The 18,918-nt window shown below is 33.8% G+C and overlaps 2 protein-coding genes and 1 long non-coding RNA gene across 4 annotated transcripts; all 3 read left to right on the top strand.

The window, feature by feature from the left end:
• Window positions 1-438: 438 nt before the first annotated feature.
• LOC131623307 (uncharacterized) lies at window positions 439-3,469 on the top strand. Of its 2 annotated transcripts, none has more exons than XM_058894308.1 (12): window positions 439-789; window positions 943-1,210; window positions 1,312-1,402; window positions 1,489-1,616; window positions 1,693-1,783; window positions 1,880-2,036; window positions 2,139-2,296; window positions 2,401-2,521; window positions 2,602-2,775; window positions 2,865-2,909; window positions 3,010-3,069; window positions 3,173-3,469. In XM_058894308.1, the coding sequence occupies exons 1-12, from the start codon at window positions 652-654 to the stop codon at window positions 3,335-3,337; spliced, it is 1,596 nt and encodes a 531-aa protein (XP_058750291.1). In that variant the 5' UTR covers window positions 439-651; the 3' UTR covers window positions 3,338-3,469. The 2 variants fall into 2 exon arrangements, with proteins under 2 accessions (XP_058750291.1, XP_058750292.1); XM_058894309.1 differs by having other exon boundaries at window positions 441-789; window positions 2,868-2,909.
• A 1,278-nt stretch (window positions 3,470-4,747) lies between these two features.
• On the top strand, window positions 4,748-5,797 carry LOC131623308 (uncharacterized). The gene is made up of 3 exons (XR_009290179.1): window positions 4,748-5,035; window positions 5,110-5,306; window positions 5,426-5,797. It is a non-coding gene; the product is annotated as an uncharacterized LOC131623308 (long non-coding RNA).
• Window positions 5,798-9,027: 3,230 nt separating this feature from the next.
• Window positions 9,028-13,795, top strand: LOC131623246 (uncharacterized). Its single transcript, XM_058894242.1, has 6 exons — window positions 9,028-9,985; window positions 10,074-11,276; window positions 11,701-11,919; window positions 12,038-12,895; window positions 12,976-13,569; window positions 13,666-13,795. The coding sequence occupies exons 1-5, from the start codon at window positions 9,028-9,030 to the stop codon at window positions 13,551-13,553; spliced, it is 3,816 nt and encodes a 1,271-aa protein (XP_058750225.1). The 3' UTR covers window positions 13,554-13,569; window positions 13,666-13,795.
• The last annotated feature ends 5,123 nt before the right edge of the window (window positions 13,796-18,918 follow it).

The following is an 18,918-nucleotide window of genomic DNA, read 5'->3' as shown; positions in this document are numbered from 1 at the left end:
ATGATCAGCTGGTGATGGTTCGGGTGCAGCCATTTGAAATTAAATTTGTATAAACAGTGTGAGATGACTATCTATTGTGTTGCTTCACTGATAGCAACAACTTCTACTTCTTTTAGTCCCCCGACGTTTGGTATAAGCAGTTTGAGACGATTATCTGTTGTGTTGTTTCACTAATAGCAACAACTGCTACTTCTTTTAGTCCCCGTCGTTTGATAAATAAACGTTTGTATACCAACTAAACATATAGTCTTATGAATCTATCATATCAGAAAATTAGGTGTTCTTAAAAACCCCTAATTACCCTTTTTAATTCTTAATCACCCACGTGGCATACTTTACCATTAACCATTCCATTTGATTGTTTTAAAAGTGATAACTTCCTATTAATAAATTACAATTATTTCCAAATAATAAATTGCCATTATTTAAAACCTAATAATTAATATAAAATTGGTCTGCTCCTTCATTCCTCATTCAACCTAAAACCGTCTCTCACCATCACTACCACGATCCTCACTACTTGTCAGTTTCCCATCTATGTTCTACCATGTATGTTTTGAGATATTACAACTTCCAAATTCTTAGACACTATAAATACACTGAAGAAATCTTCCGGGTAAACTCTTTCTTAGGCACATCTATTTTTCCGTCATGGCCAGACCTTTAGAGAGAATCGCCGATATCAACGACAAGAAGGAGCTATGGAAGGTTGCTGTCAGGGTGCACCACAAATGGATGGTTGTCTCCAACAACAAAGAGCACTTTGAGATGATATTCATAGACAAAGAGGTAGATTTCGTAACTCAATTTGCTTATGTTTGTTTGATTTGCGACTTGTGCTTCTTTATGTTATAAGGAGTTCTCGATTGCAGACTGTTTGAAAACCGTTTTATTAACATTGGTTTTTATAATTTTGTCATTTGACATTTCTATGCCTCGCAGGGGGATGATATACATGCTGTGGTGACAACAACCCATATGGCTGCGTTCTATGACAAAATAGCACAGGACCATACTTACACGGTGTCGAACTTCAAAGTTCAGCCAAATGTGTCGACTTTCAAACCATCGTCGCACAAGTTTATGGTGAAGTTTACCGGAGGAACATCCGTTGGTGATGACGATAAACACGAAATACCACCCAAACCACTGAAATTTACAAGTTTTTCTGATATCATCACTGGCAGGTTTAAAAAAGATGTACTGATAGGTAACAGATCTATGTTAGTATTTTGTTTCTGTTTTGCTTATGTAAATAACTGTGGCTGATGTGTTATTTTATTATTCAATCCCTTTTTTTCTTTTTGGCAGACATCATAGGAATGGTGGATAGCATTGGATTTTCGGTGGCACAATCAGGGGCTAAAAAACAACAAGTTAATTTAGTGCTACGTGACCACAGGTGCATATACTTTCCCAATAAAAATCTGATTTGATTGTAAATTTACTTCATGTTTCATAACTTAATATCATGTACTCTTTTTCTAGCAACAACACCTTGAACTGCACTCTTTGGGAGTCCTATGCTGACCAATTCATCAAGTTCAATCAGGATCGGGTGAATGCGTCTGCACCAACTGTGGTCCTGCTTCAATATGCAAAAGTCAAGGAAGAGGGTTAGTTGGTTTGTGTTGTATTTAATAGTGCGACACTTTTAACTACTCACACGTATCTGTCGCTTGATTAATGTAGGGAAGTTTCCACTGTCCGTCACAAACACTTACAACGTTACGATGCTCTACCTGGATGCTGATTTTCTTCCAATCAAAGAGTTTATAGACAAGTATGTTATGCTATTTTATAAGTATTGTTTACATTTCTCTGGTAGTTATATGATTGTTTCATGTATACGTTTATTAATAGAATCAAAATTGTGCAGCATCCCTAAAGATTTGGTGGTTAGTGTGTCTGGACAACTAAGTTGTAATTCTCAGCTTACCTCACAAGGCTCCGAAAATACTCAACAAACTCCTGTTCAGAAGTTACTATCTAAGGCCGTTGTTATGCCTCTCACTGAGATTACCAAACTTACTGACGTATGGACTACTTTTACCTATAACTTTTACTTTCTATTTCCTAATTGTGTTGCCTGTGGTTTTTACATCATTTACATTTTATGCTATTTTCGGTTGATGCAGATCACATTTTGCGCTACTGTTGCCGAAACTAAAATTTTAGTAGCATCTCCATTTGGCTGGTATTATCGAGCCTGTCATTTATGCCCAAGGGTTGCACGCGGTGACAAACCTCCATTTCTTTGTGAAGCTGGTCATTCCACCGAAGCTGAGATATTTAGGTATGGTTGGTTATGATTTGTTGTCCAAAAACGTCTCTGAAAAGTATATTTTTTATATTTACGACCCATCCTATTTCTTACGACCATTATTCCCTATATCGTAGGTATAAGATAGAAATTGAAGTTTGCTACTCAGGGAAAAGTTGTAACTTTGTTTTCTGGGACAGAGAATGTGCACAGATTTTGGATTTATCTGCTGCTCAGATGCGCGACACCATGATTCAGGTTTGTTATTTATTTCAACATCAACATATTAACAACGTCGAACAGTACCCTCATATTAATTGTGTTGTTTCCTTCTTTAGGCTGGAATTCATGATCCATTAGAATTTCCACTGGCACTCGATGCGATGTTGAATTTGGAGATGGCATTTAAAGTTAAGTGGCATCCGCGTTGGAAAAATTGCTCTGTTGTCATGATCCTAAGAGATGACCCCTTCATCAAACAACTTAAGGCCCCTTGGGAACTTCCCCTGCAGGTGTAATTCATAAGAACACACTTAGTATTTTATTATTTCTTAATTTTTTGTTACGAAGATTGTACTGATCCTACTTTGATCACAACAAGAAGGCAGCTGGAAATGTCCCGTCTAAAACATCGGAGTTGCTGCAGGTTTTTTCCTCGCTCCACAATTTACATAGTCTTTTACTTTTATTCGGTTGTTTTGTAAGGGTATAAATTGCACAATGAAAATTTTGTTAATTATCTTTAGATTAAAGAGAGTGTTGATGAGGCGAGGACTGAAGCCCCTGAAGAATGTGATTTGGTTACGGTAACCTTCGATGCCCTTGCACCGTATGAATTTAATGAGTTACTGTAACAATAAATAATGTTGCATGTATTGTTAAACTTGACTATACTTGATTATGTAACAGGATCTTGAGATTACGTCGAAGCATAACCCTGATCCGATAACACCCACGTCTAAAAGACAGCTTCCAGATGGATCAAGTGAATCAACAACTTTTGAAGGATTGTCTGAAGGAGAACTCTCATCGAACAAGCTTAAGAAGATCATCAAAATGGAGAAGAAAGATTAGTTGTAGCTATACTTTGTTTATCGTCTTGAATCCTAATCTGTTTGTTTCATTGTTGCATTTTACTTTTTAATCGACTATAACTACTTTAGCATTTGCGGTTGAAGTTTATCAATATGCATTATTTATTCATAATGGATTATGTTTTTTTAATGCTAAAGCCAACTTTATATTACAATACATGCTAATACAAACATCGGCATACATGCTACTAAACAAAAGCAACAAAGAACGGAATACTGGGATGTGCTAGAACTGGAACAATACCATTTGGCACATGACAAATAAATTAAAAACGGCAACAGGAAAGTTCCACCGAATACTGGCATGTGCTGGAACAACAACATTCTTAATATTTTACATATTTAATCGAATTATTATTGTGTATGGCCTAATAGTCACATGCATCTATGTTTTGGTTTTGGTTGATCATAAACCTGAGTTAGTGACTGACTTGCAAATATATATTTTGGTTTTGTGCTGATGGTGTACACATAATTAGTCAAAAATCACAAGTTAGTTTCTGTGACACCGGACTCTTCAATCTCAAATGAGGAGGTTTGCTCAGAAGTTTAAACACTTCTTAACTAATCAATTTAGTTTGGCTTGACCTTTTCCATACAACTGTTATTTACCCCATTTTTAATCTTCATGTTATGTAGATTCCGAAACTATATAAATTACCTAAATTCAGGCCAATTAAATCTGACTGATGTAGACCGCCTTATGAGTATGTTCTTCTTTGTTTTTTGAAGAATTTCTTTATCTATAATAACTGGTCAACCGATATAGGTTGCAGATTTTGGATTGACTAGGCTTAGTGATGTTGCAAGTTCAACGGATAACATTATTCATGTGGCAGGTCCATTTGGTTACATGCCACCGAAGTTATTGACAAATTCTGCTTATTTTTTTTATGTGGTTGATGATTAATTAGAAGTTTTGTAACTGTAAAGTTTGTCCAGTTAGTTTAATTTTACCACTGGAATCATATCATGATGTTAAGATCAGTTAATTACTATTAGAATTATATCATGATGTTTATAGGGTGTAGGATTGTTTTTGCAGTTAAAATCAATTAATTACTGATAGAATCATATCATAATGTTCAATTGTGGGATTATAATTATGTTATCCGTTGCTGTCTCCCGTGCCACATCGGTACACGAGAGATCTATGAGCAAGCAATTCAATGCGGTCTTCCAAATATATGCTGAGCTTGAAAAAAGCTTGGGATAAATTATGCGTGCTCGTGGAATATATGTTTTTGCTTCAAAGTTTGCTGATCCACTGTCTGATCCAGACTTTTGGAATAACTGGCATGAATTTCAGGTTCAGCATGGAAACCAGTATACATTTAGAGAAATGCTTCGAATTAAACGGAGTGTGTCTGCAAGATACAGCCAGGTAGGTTACTTTAATTTCTCAATTTTTACTTTCTTCAATTTTATGCTAAATTTTTGTGGCATTTAGTCTAATCTTAGTTCTATTGTTTGTCATGGAACCGGTGACATCGTGCAACTCCACTGAGATCGAACTTTGCTTCACAAATGAATCAACAATATGATTTTCAATCTCATTTTTGCTATCTCCCATTCCGGTTTGTATAACAGCTACTGGTGTGATACCTCATTCGCAATAGGAGATTGTGGTGATGCTATTAAGATTGCACCCGAATCAGAACATGTACCTTCGGTCGAGGTAATAATATCATAACCTGCAGTGGCATGGAACTCCATTGATATTAAGTGTGGTTGATCATTTGTTTCCTACAGCTGATGAAGGAGAAGGATTCTGAGATGGGTGCTGATACCTGGGGTTGAAATGGTTATTGATTAATTTGGAAAATCTAACATATTTTTAAGATAAAATCTCCAAACAGTTTAGTTGAACAAATATGTTAAAACAAGATAAAAAGTCTTTCAACTAAAACAAGAAAGCAAATGTCTCTTTGTTGTCTGAATCTCTATAGGTAAGATTTGCATTATTTTTCTTTGTTTATCCATCATTTGCATTATGTGTATATGAAAGAGCTTTTATCGTTTTATCGTTGTGTAGTTGATTTGAATTCCATTCTGTTTGTGTAATCAGTTGGACAAATATTAAGGTTTGGAAACCTATAGTTGAAAAAACAGAATATGGCACTACTGCTCAACTTTGGCTAAGGCTGCTGCTGGAGTGTATGAAGCGCATATGCAATTTGAATTTTGGTATTGTTATTCAAAATTAGCACTTACTTCTTTATCTAATTATTGTAACTTTTAAAGTAAAATTTGATACAACACTGATTCGTCGATGTCAACACTGCATATTGAACCCAAACTTTTATACGGAAAGAATGTTATGATTGCAGAGTTTTCATGTTGTGGTTTATGAGTTTAGTAGTAAGTGGTTTATGTAAATTATATTTAGTGAGAAGGTTTTTTTTTTTTTTTCTTCATCATCAATATAGGAGATTCTTATAGTGATTCTGAATCATCATAAATATGCAGATTCTTAATTGGTGCTTTGGAAGGGGAGATTTGTTGCTGAGATTCCACCCGTCCTAATAATGACATAATGACAGATATTATTTTTGTTCCTTTTATAAGTTTTTTATACAATATTCGTTCCTTTATTTTTGTTTTTTCTTTTGCAAAATTAATCTCTATATTGGTCCTCTTTTAAAAAAAAACTCAAAAGAGGACCAAAATAGATCGTAGTAGTTTTAAAAATGGGGACCAAAATTGAATAAAAAAAAAAAGATAATAGGGACCAAATTTCTATTAAGCCATATTTTTACTATGAATTTTAATTTTTTTTTTATATTTGACCAAATATTTTCATTTAATCTTTCAATATTGGATGAAATATTCTTTTTAAAATTTTTCGGATAAAAGTTATTAATGTTTGTATGTATTTTAACTTTTAACATTCCTTATATGGAAAGTAATCTTTAAACTTTTAACATTTTTTTTAATTTTATCATTTATTACAGATATTAATATGTATTAAGATATAATCAATCATATTAAATTTTAAATTTAATATTTATCAGTTTTTTCTCTTCCATACCATCTTTACTTATTATAACATTCGTTATTACACTTTATTTATAGTAGTATATGTCAATTTTTCATCTTATTTATAGATTTTAAAATTAATTAATTAATTACCTTATTATCATAAAAGACTTAATTTTTAATTAAAAGTTAAATTTAATTATGATCAGTACAAATAATGGTTAATTGTATTTAACATGATCTTTAATATCTTTATTATTTTAAATATTTATATTATTGAACTAATTATTTATTAAATGTGTTTTTTCATTATTTTTAATAGAATTAAAAAATGCATTTTTTTCTTTATTTTTTAATAGAATTAAGTATAATTTAAAGAAGAAAAAAAAGGAAATAGGAGAGTAAGAATAAATTCAATTGAATCCACCATATTTAATGACTTAGGATTTATTGTATTATTTCTATATGTGTTACAAATCACAAATAAAGCATAATCATAATTTTATCGCTAACAAATTATATATTTTTCAAATTTCAAATATTTTTTATAAAAAAATTAACTTAAATATACTAAATAGGTGCTTTAAATAAATAATTTATAATCGTTTTTAATTTTATATACCATGCTTTAAAAAAATTCCATTAGTTGAACAAATATTAACGACGGAATCGGATATAAACCAAGCTCAGTACCTTCAAGATAAAAAATTCCATTAAAAATCAAAATTTTGAATAATTTTAAATATTAGTTGAACACATAAGTTAATATTCTATTTAGTAATTTAACTATGAATGTATATACTAAATAGAATATTCTGCTAAATAATGGATATAACGTGGATGTATGAACTCATTCAATTATGTATATCTAAATTAATTTAATACTTAAACTCATTCAATTACTAAATAAATTAGCTTTAATGTAAATGTATTTTATTTAGTGTTATATCCATTTTTTATAATTCTTTATAATACTGGAAGTTGTATTTTATAATGGTTGGTTACTTTTACATGGCCCACTTCACTAATCATGATGAGTATTAATTTTGTAAAAATAAGTAGCAAGTTATCGAAGGAAAGATTAAGTCTTATCCATATGTTTCAGTTTGTAATTTTTAATAACATTTGCAAAGTGAGTGGGAACACATTAACTTCACATCTTTATTGTTCTGCTACAGCTTTTGTCGACATCTACACCTTAGCGGACTTCGTGACTATGGATGTTTCCCTCTGCTTCAAGGTATGTTGAAAGCAAGAGCACACACCTCCTTCAATTGATAAAATTAATTGCTTTTATCTGCTATATTTGGTTTTCCATGTTATAATGATTTTCCCTCTTAATATGTGATTTATTGAGACTCATGTCTTCCTGTCCAGAGTCAGAACAATTAACGATTTCATCTTCCAACGATGGAACCAAACTTTATTCAAAACAACGTCACTCAATGTGCAATTGCTAGACGTAGGAGGAGGTTTATTTTGACAGCAAAGAGAAACGCACGTTACGCTGTGCATACCCGACAATCTACTGATGTACAGACCCGTAATTATGTATCTACTTTACCGGCTTCTCTTTCAAGTCCTTCATCTAATACACTAATTGATACCGTTTCTTCTACTAACTATGAAAACTTAGAAAATACTTCCGATCCTACTATTGCTAGAAGGAGAAGAAAGCTAATTTTAAGTAACAAGAAAAAGTTTCGTGATATCGCAAACAAGGAAAATTGCACCGGGGGCCATCAACACTTTGCTGTCCCTAATCAGGCCTTATTCTCTGGCACGCGTATACCTCTTTCGCCAAGCAATTCTAATTTGATAAACACTGGACCATTTCAGAGACATCTCCAACAACAACCTGTGCCTAAAAAAATTAGATTGCTTAGAAGTACACAAAACCCGCTCGACCGTTGCACCAAGACTATTCAACCGAGTTGTAACACGAGTCACGCGTCTACGTCTAATGCCCCAACCTACAGTCAATATGTAAATCCTGATATTGCAACAGAATGGCATCATTCGGACGCTGCATTGTCTAATTCTGACGACGAATTCAGTTTGAATGGTAGTTCTGACTCTGATGGCAGCATGGATCCTGAACCCTTAACAGATTCTCATTTGCAGGGTAAGTTCCATATTGCAATGCCTTTATAACTATACATTGACTATTTTATTTGATTAATGTGTTTTGAGCTCTGCAGAATACTCTGATATAGGAGACCAAGTATGGGAATGTCCATGTTGTCAATCTTGTATGTGGTATCAAGAACGCATAAAAAAATCGCGCCATACAACAGTTCCTAAGTTCCATCGTTGCTGCAAGGGTGGAAAAATTGTACTCCCCCTCCTACAAGACCCACCACAACTGTTGCAACATCTTCTGTATAACAGCACTTGTCCACAGAGTAAAAACTATCAGAACAATATTCGAACTTACAACGCCATGTTTTCTTTCACTTCTTCTGGAATGAAATTCGACACAACCTACTCGAAAACAGGAGGCCCACCTACTTTAAGACTGCACGGTCAAACATGTCATCGCATAGGTACTCTACTACCGGAAATTGGACATCCTCCGCAATATGCTCAACTATATATTTATGACACCGACAACGAAGTTGATAACAGAATGAAGTGTTTCAGGTATTTGTAATTAGTTAGGAATATATACTGCATGTGTCGGCACATTTTATGTTTCAATTTTTCACATATTATTCATTCCAAATTTACAGGGAAAATAAAGTGGTCCAAAGGGAGATTGTCACTAAGCTGAAGCTTATGTTAGACGAGTTCAATGTTCATGCAAAGGCTTTTAGGATGGCAAGGGATCTTTTGAAGTCTAATAATTTCTTAGACTTAAAGCTGAGGCTCATTAGTGATAGACCCGAGGACGGACGGGTGTACAATAGACCCACTGTGTCAGAAGTTGCTGCTCTGATTGTTGGAGATATTGATTCTGCCTCTAAAAGAGACATAATCATTCAACCACGCGATGGTCATTTGCAACGCATTGATGAGTTTCATGCTGCGTACTTAGCATATCAATACCCTCTCATTTTTGTGTATGGAGAAGATGGATACAGGAAAAATATATTGAAGAAATATGAACATCAAACTGAAGTTAATAGGAGAAATCGTCAGTCCATCAAAGATTGGCTATCATTCCGATTGCAGGAACGCCACAACGAGGCTAAAACATTACTTCACTCAAGACGGCTATTTCAACAGTTCTTAGTTGACGGTTATGCAATGATGGAGTCTGAACGACTTAATTGGTTGAGGGACAATCAATCAAAGTTAAGAGTTGGTAAATACAATAAGTTGAATGATCAATGTGGTGGTGGCGAGCCAAGTCGACGATCAAAGCGAGGAAAACGTGTAGTATTACCATCTACTTTTGTTGGTAGCAAGAGATACATGGATCAATTGTATTTTGATGGGATGGCCATTTCAAGTAGGTTGGGATTCCCTGACTTATTTGTTACATTTACTTGCAATCCCAATTGGCCAGAAATCACCCGTGCATTGTCTGGAACTGGGTTAAAGCCGCACGATCGACCAGATATTATTACAAAAGTTTTCAAAATCAAGTTTGATGAACTCATGAATGATATTACAAAACACCATGTTCTCGGAAAAGTCTTGGCATGTAAGTGGTGTTCTTAAATTAATAATGCAATTTTTCAATCATTTTTGTTCCATGGACAGCAATCCTTAACTAACTATTACGTTTACAGTTATGTACACGATTGAATTTCAAAAGCGGGGATTGCCGCATGCACACATTTTGATCTTCTTGCACCCTCAAAGCAAATATCCAACACCTTCGGACATAGATAACATCATTTGTGCAGAAATCCCAGACCCTAATCTTCATCCAACTTTATACAATTTAGTTAAGGCACACATGATGCATGGACCTTGTGGTCTATCACGGATGAACTCACCATGTATGAAAAATAGAAAGTGCTCGAAGTACTTCCCGAAGAAGTTCATTGAAGACACAATCGTTGATGCTGAAGGTTATCCCCTTTATAGAAGAAGGTCAATCTCCCATGTTATTCAAAAAAATGGTATCGAGCTGGACAATCGACATGTTGTACCTTTCAATACAAGACTACTTTTGAAATACCATGCACATATAAACATGGAATGGTGTAACCAAAGTACATCCATCAAATATCTTTTCAAATATATACACAAAGGGTTTGATAGAATCACGGCAACAGTTTCAAGGAATGACAAGGAGCCAGTTGATGAAATCAAACAATATCTGGACTGCAGGTATGTATCCCCGAGTGAAGCGTCTTGGCGAATTTACTCTTACAATATTCATGGCAGAAAACCTGCAGTCGAACGTATGTTCTATCATTTAATAGGTGAGAAAGCTATTTACTACACCGATCACGATCGAATGGAAAATATATTGGAAAATGCAAGTGTCACCGAATCCATGTTTACTGCTTGGCTGGTTGCAAATGGGAAATACGAAGAAGCCCGAACACTAACATACGGCCAATTTGTATCAAAATTTGTTTATGATAAGAGAAAAAGAATGTGGAAACCTCGCAAAAAGGGGTTCACCATCGGTCGTTTGATATGGGTTCCACCAACCACTGGAGAATTGTTTTACCTGCGGATGATGTTAACGGTAATCAAGGGACCGACGACTTATGAGGAAATTCGGAAAATTGGTGACAACCAATATGATACATTTAGGGATGCATGCTTTGCAATGGGCTTTCTTGAAGATGATAGAGAATACATTGGAGCTATCAAAGAGGCGAGTGAATGGGGTTCAGGTCATTTTCTTCGCAAACTTTTCGTCGTTATGCTTTTGTCAGGTGCTGTTAATCGCCCTGCTCATGTTTGGAAAGAATCATGGGTGCTATTAGCGGATGGTGTGTTGCATGCCCAAAGACAACTGGCTCAAAATCCAGGTTTAACACATCTCAATATCATAGATTTTGTTTAGTATTATTTGTTTACGTACTACCTTATATATTTCTAACAATTATGTTTCTGTAACTTACCATCCGTATTGCAAATGAATTAATGATATACCTTTTATATGCCAGCATCCAACAACATATATAATCTTCACCTAAAAAGTATTGTAACCACATATAGACTCAGTATCATTGCCGAAAGTATTGTATAACTAATGTACATGCTATTTTTTGACCTGCTGTGGTGAATAAGTGTTTGGTCTTTCATCATTGATGACTCTAATCTTATAGATTAAACATACATATTATTCCATGCCTTCGACTTATTAACCCGACATATGTATGTGTTTTCTTACTTAACTACCAAGTATTCTAACTACTTTCGAACTTCGTTTTCTCATATCAATGTGTCCAGAGTTGCTATTGACGGAAGCCGAATTACAGAATTTGACGTTAATAGAAATTGAAAAACTCCTTCAGGCAAACCGAAGGAGTCTCACAGATTTTAAGCCAATTCCATATCCGGATGGGTATGTTCTGCAACAGTTAGGCAATAGACTCATATATGATGAACGTAATTACGATGCGTCGACAATGAGATCCGAATTCACAAATCTCTTTAATGCTCTTACAGGTTTGTATTCATGATTAGTACCTTACTTTTTACCTTTCCATTGTCATTGTTACGTCTTATTTCGTGGCCTACTTATCATCAATAATCATAAATGTTTATGTTATCAACTCTTTATTAGATGAACAGAGGGGTATCTATGAAAGAATTATGGAGTCTGTCCAGGCGCAAAAGGGTGGCGTGTTCTTCCTACATGGTTATGGCGGCACTGGTAAAACCTACATGTGGAGGACACTTGCAAGCAAATTGAGGTCCAAACATGATATTTGTTTAACCGTTGCAACCAGTGGAATAGCTTCTCTTTTATTGCCTGGAGGTAGAACCGCTCATTCTAAGTTCAAGATACCTGTACCAACATTGGATAATTCTACTTGCAACGTAGAATATAACGATGATGTTGGAGAGCTTCTTAGGCAAACAAAACTTATTATATGGGATGAAGCACCCATGGCACACAAGCATGCTTTAGAAGCACTTGACAGAACTTTGAAGGATGTAATGAGTACCTATAGTAACTCCAAGGATGTGTTCGGTGGCAAGGTTGTTGTATTTGGTGGTGATTTTAGACAGATTTTGCCTGTTGTTCCAAGAGGGAGTCGTTCTGATATCGTACACTCTACGATAAATGCTTCTTATATATGGCATTCAGTTCAGGTCTTAACGTTAACACAGAACATGCGGCTGCATTCTGGGCCAACTGAACAAGATAGGAGAGAGATTGCAGACTTTTCTAATTGGCTTCTGAGAATTGGTGAAGGCAAAGTTTCAGAACCAAACGACGGTGTTGCTGAAATTGAAATACCCCCTGAACTTTTAATAACGGACTTCGACGATCCTATTGTTGGCATTGTCAGTAGTACATACCCTGATTTCATTCAAAATTACAAATCTAACGATTACCTCAAAAGTCGAGCAATACTCGCTTCCACGTTAGAAGTTGTTGATGAGATAAACGATCACCTTCTTGCCTTAATGCCAGGTTGTTTGCCTAATCCCCTTCCAATTTTAAATTTTATATGTTTAGTTCTTTTTTCTGATATATTTATGTTTGATATATAGGAGAGATACGCGATTACTATAGTTGTAATTCAGTTGATAAATCTGAAATTCATGATCCGACCGTAGTTGACATCCTTGCGCCTGAGTTTCTTAGTTCTCTACGAACATCTGGTTTGCCTAACCATCACATAAAGTTAAAGGTTGGAACACCTGTTATGCTAATGCGAAACATTGATCAGTCAGAAGGTTTGTGTAACGGCACAAGGCTAATTATAACAAAGATGGCAACCCATGTCGTTGAAGCTAAAATAATGGCTGGAAAGGGTTTTGGAAATTTAGTTTACATCCCTCGGATGGATATGTCACCCTCACAATCCCCTTGGCCGTTCAAACTAAATAGACGACAATTTCCAATAATAGTCTCATATGCAATGACTATTAACAAATCCCAGGGCCAGTCTTTGGATACGGTAGGACTTTACTTGCCAAGAGATGTATTCACCCACGGTCAAATATATGTCGCTCTATCAAGGGTCACAACCAAACAAGGAATCAAAATATTGGTACATGATGATAAGGGCAAGTTCAAAGGAACCACTACAAACGTCGTTTACAAAGAGGTTTTCAATAACATATGAGATAAACTTAATTACGGTAACCCATTATATATTTTTGCTATTGTGTTAATACTTTTTTGTGACTTCTTGATATTTTCATTGCTACTGAAGGATGATAATTGTTCTGAAACAGGCTGCATTTTTATCCGTCTTAGAAGAGTTGCTGCTCCCGTTATCCTACAACTTTACTGCCCCTGTATGAAGTGAGTATGACTCCTACAATATGACTGTAACTATGTTGTCCATGAATTGAATTGAAAATGACACAACTAGACTCTTATCCAATCTAAAGCAGAATAAGCTATTCTTTGAGATTAACTACAAATATCAATATTATGTCATAGTATTTTTTGTATAGTAGTGGTAATTGATAATTAATGGATATCATCTATTTTGCAGATATGTTGGCTGTGTGAACGTGAACGAGTAATGTGGGATGTTTAAGTTTTTGACATTTCTGTTATTTTTCCTTGGAGAAATACAACATCAGAATGTAGCATAATATTAGAATGTATTATGAATTCGTATTTATTTTGGCAGTTAGATATTATTGTGAACTACTTGATATTTGTATTTTCAAGTTTGTGTTACACTGCTATCTGCAACTATTGATAGTTGAACTAACTTAACATGTTAATACATTTAAATTGTTAGATATTAGTTAGCAATGTATAAGTTATATATTAAATTTTGATGAGTTAAAAAAGACTTAATCTTTTAATATACATACTGTTATCGTTTATAAGTTATATATTAAAAGAAACTTATTCTTTTAATATTAATATATAACTTATATCTAATATTCCTAGCAGATATGCAAGTTGGTTTTATTTTGTAGGAGTTGCCAAGTTGGATCCACCAACTGGAAAGCAATTCAAAGTCAAGGCTACTACACAGTCTTACACAACATACTTTGCAGAGGCTTTAATCGCAGAAGCTAAAGCAGACAGAGACATTATCACAATCCATACTGCGATGGGAGGTGGAACTGGCATGAATCTCTTCCATCGCTGATTCCCTACAAGATGCTTTGATGTTGGGATATTGGAACAACATGCCGTTACATTTGCTGCAGGTCTAGCTTGTGAAGGCCTTGGGCCTTTCTGTGCAATTCCAAGATGTTGCAGATATATATTTATTTGCATTATGTTTGTGATCGATTTTTATGGAAGCAACAAATTTTATCTTCTGTGTCAATGTGTATCAGTTTTACCATACACAGTCAATTATTCAATCTCACTTTAATAGTATCACTGCAAAAATAAACCCTTTGACTCAAAGAAAAATTATAAAGAAAAGAAAAAGTAGTGGTCTATGAAGAATATAGCAGTATGCCAATTTTGTTATCCTTTCTAATCAGTAAAAGCAGTGCAGAATAAAGACATTTTTTCTCTCCCATTTGTATCGAGATGTATTCTTTTATAACGTTTGTATTTTAATCTTTAGAGTGAAAGTGTTGGATTGGGGTGATGATGGTGTCGCCGCTGCTGCTGAAACTTCTATTTTACGCACATCTTTTAGGCAGTAAGTTGTCATCTGGCACAAACTTGACCAACCAAAGGTCACAAAGGTAGGTAATGACTTCGTCTTTTGAATCTCATTTATTGAAATTAATGTCTGCTACATCATACAATATTTCGCATCGATAAATCATGAATAACTTTTCGGATTAGTGATTGTTTTGTAATTATTTATGCAACAGTTTGTCGGAGCTTCAATGGAAACTTCGAATCTTAAGATTCCTTCAAAAAAACTCTACCGACAATCAGGAAACCCTTCCTTCCGGGGCATGTTGTGTTATCGTCGAGTTTCTTACCGGTGGAACGCTGAAACTATACTTGATCAAAAAATAGGCAAAAGAAACTTGCGTATAAGATTATGGTTCAACTTGCTTTGGACCTCTACAGAGGGTAAATCCTATTTTTCTAGCCCTGTGATTAGAAAATAAAAATCTTACAACACCACACATTAGGTGGCTAGGAGTAAAGTCAGCATTGTAATCCGACAGGTGGTATCATTTGGTTCTATTCAAAGGATTGTTTTGTCGAGACAGAACAACATCGTCGAAGTTGACAGTTATTTGGTTTTCAAAGTAAGGATATAAATCTTGGAAAAATGGTGGAAGAGGTGAAGATTTTATCTTGGAAATGGTTACATATCAAATGTGGATCGATAGCAAATAATATTACGCAATGGTTCTCGCATCCTAGAGCATGTTTGGGTTTCACTGAGGATTGATCTGCTGATTTTGTTGAGGGGAGGTTGTCTTAGTCTTGTCATAGCGACAGCGCTGCTGTTTGTAGTTTTAGTCAGGTGCAGCAGGGAGCCTTCAGTTTGGTGCAGCAAGGTGTTTGTTTTCTCATGCAGAAGTGTGATTGTTGGTAATGTGGTGTTTAAATCCTAAGGCATGCTTAGGTCATGAACAATCAATGCCTTTTCTTACTACTGGATGGTTTTGGCCTGATGATTCAAATGACTACATAATGATATCTACTATGTTACTTAGAAAATTATATCTAATGTCAGATCAGTTAAATTTAATTCCTTTTAATGACCAGAACACATTATCGTTTATTACTTGGATATAAAGCTTGTGTTATAATATTTGCAATCAGATTCTGTGAGCTTGAAGGCCTTGGAGAAGAATCATAAAAAAACTCCTAGAATTTGGGTTAAGTTAAGGGATGCCCACCACTGATAACCATTATTTAGGCCATATTAATATCCAATGTGGAACTCTTAGGAATAAAGAATATAAATAGTGAATAATTGCAATCTTGATTATAGAATTCTAGATGTTTCTTTATGCAAGCCAAAACTAATTTAGTGATGTTTCTGATTGAATAAGTTCTATGAATCTGATACTATCAATTGACTATTAACCTTCTAAACACTACAAATGGGATCCACCGCCAAAGGTTATGGTTTTCATTTCTCAAATAAGTATTAGCTTACAGAGTAAATGATTAGCAATTGATTTAAGGAACATGTTGGGAACTCATTTTGTTATACTTCACAAGTTATTGGAATTTATGTTGGGATTAGCTACTGTTGGCGTCTTCACTATATGGTATACACATGGTTCCCTGTTGGGAATTGACCTCGGTGGGGATGGACATACTCTTGTGACTTACTCTCAGCTGGCCAACTGGAGTCAATGCTCCTCTTGGAATAACTTCAGTGCAGCTCCCTTAACCGTTGGTTCTAGAGTCATCTCTTTTGACGACAACCCATGTGACTACTTCCATATCGGTAAAGTCAAAGCTATGACATTATCCCTCTCCGTGTTGGTAGCCAGTGAAATGTTTAATTCTCTCAATGATCTGTCTAAAGATGGAAGCCTTTTGACAATGCCCCGTGGGTGAATCTTTGGCTTCTTTTGGCAATGTCTATTTCATTTGGGCTGCATTTTTTGATCTTGTATGTGTCATTATTAGCTCAAGTATTTAGCATTGTGCCCCTGAGCTTCAATGAGTGGCTTTTGGTTTTGGCGGTTGCGTTGCCGGTTATTCTAATTGACGCGGTTCTGAAATTCGTTGGGAGATGTACAAGCGGGTCTGCAAGAAGGTCAAAGCAAAAATCAGAGTAGACAACTTACAGTAGTCTTAGAAATTGATCAGTCCTTGAATAGTTTGAAAGTTGTTATCCTTACACTGAAGAGGTGAACTCAACACCAATTAATTTTAGAAGTACTATTTTAGGTCTCCATGTAGTCATCAACCCATTTTATAATGAGGGATAATTTGCATATGGTTAGTATATTTTTTTGTTTATTTATCATCCTTTTTGGTTTTTTTTTCTTTGAACCTTTCAGGAATTTCAAAAGGAAGGAAAAACCCTTTTATTAGTTTTTCACATTTGGCTTCCTATAAAAAAGCATAATCAGCCTCTGGTTATTTTTTGTTTGGTTTATTTTCTGATGCGTACGTAGTCCTCGTGACATTTAGAAATCGTAAGATGGATAATTTTGTTTGGTTTCACATTATGTTTGAACTTCAGTTTGATTATTGTTATTCTTAATTTTTTTAATATATTTTTATATCTATTAAATTCTTCTATTTTTTAAATAAAAATAATTTATATGCAAAATGATGGCAGCTTATATAAATTCTACAAATTTAATTTATATATTTGTTATTACATATAAAAATAATAGATACCTAACATATAAAATATTAATTTTTTTTATTATATATTTCATATTCGACTCTATTAGAAGGGTTTGAAATTCTTTTTCTACATATTTTATTTTTTTAATATTGTAAATTCACAATTAATATTTTAATCTCAAATATTTATAATAATATATTTTAAATTACCAGATAAAATTATAATTTATAAAATTTATCAGTGCATCGCACGGGTGTACGTCTAATATTAAATAGTAATAAAACAACTTTATTATTGGTTTAAATATTTTTGACAATAATTTTAAATCAAAAATAATGTTTTAAAAATATTTCATTTTATTTTTATTATATTTTGGGAACAAGTACGTGTATCAATCTTTCTTTTTTCATATAATTTTTTATACAAAATAAATAATCTAAAATAAATGAGCATACCACACCAGTACCCGTGCGAACGCACGGGTATCCCGCTAGTTAAAAATAATATTAGATTAAGGGGACGGTTATTGAAATGTAAATGGGTTTAGACTCAAATGTAATATTTATATAATTTCAAAAAATTATTAATAAAACAAATTTAAGAAAACATAAAAAAAAAAGTAAATATATAAAAAATTAATAAAAAAATTAAAAATATAAAAAATAAAAAATTAAATAAATTCCACGTGACTCTTATAAATTAAATATAAAATAAAATAAAATTCAGCTATATCCAACAAAATATGAAAATTACAAAGGTGGTTTTTAAATTAAAAAAAAAATTACAAGGGCTTAAACCAAATATCGCTAATATTACAAGGTACTTTTGTATATTTAACCTTTTTTATTAATTTTGAAATAAATAACGCCAATTTAATCAATTTAAAATTATGCTAGATTGAAAAAAGTACAATCTAGTTTGTCTCTGCAAATGAAACAACCAAACAAGACTTCGGAGATGTATCACATCTACTTCGCATATACATCTTCAAACTATTTCTTAAAAAATGCAGTGGATGTCTGATTTACTTAGGAAGAAAGATGACTTCGAAGATGTTTCTACGAATTTACCTTTAGATAAATTTGAAGATACATTTCCGAACTTAGTTTAAACAGAAAACAGTATTTTGTGCGTTCAGATATACATTTCCGAATAACTATTTAAACAGAAAACATAACTAAATTTAAAGGTTTAGTATGTTTTTGGTACTTATTTAAAAAAAATGACATATTTTGGTCCCCACAAAATTATGCACGCAGTTTTAATCCTTAATGTC

Source organism: Vicia villosa, unplaced genomic scaffold (assembly GCF_029867415.1).
Source record: "Vicia villosa cultivar HV-30 ecotype Madison, WI unplaced genomic scaffold, Vvil1.0 ctg.000060F_1_1, whole genome shotgun sequence".
NCBI classification, from domain to species: domain Eukaryota; kingdom Viridiplantae; phylum Streptophyta; class Magnoliopsida; order Fabales; family Fabaceae; genus Vicia; species Vicia villosa.
This window is presented reverse-complemented; position numbering and strand designations above follow the sequence as displayed.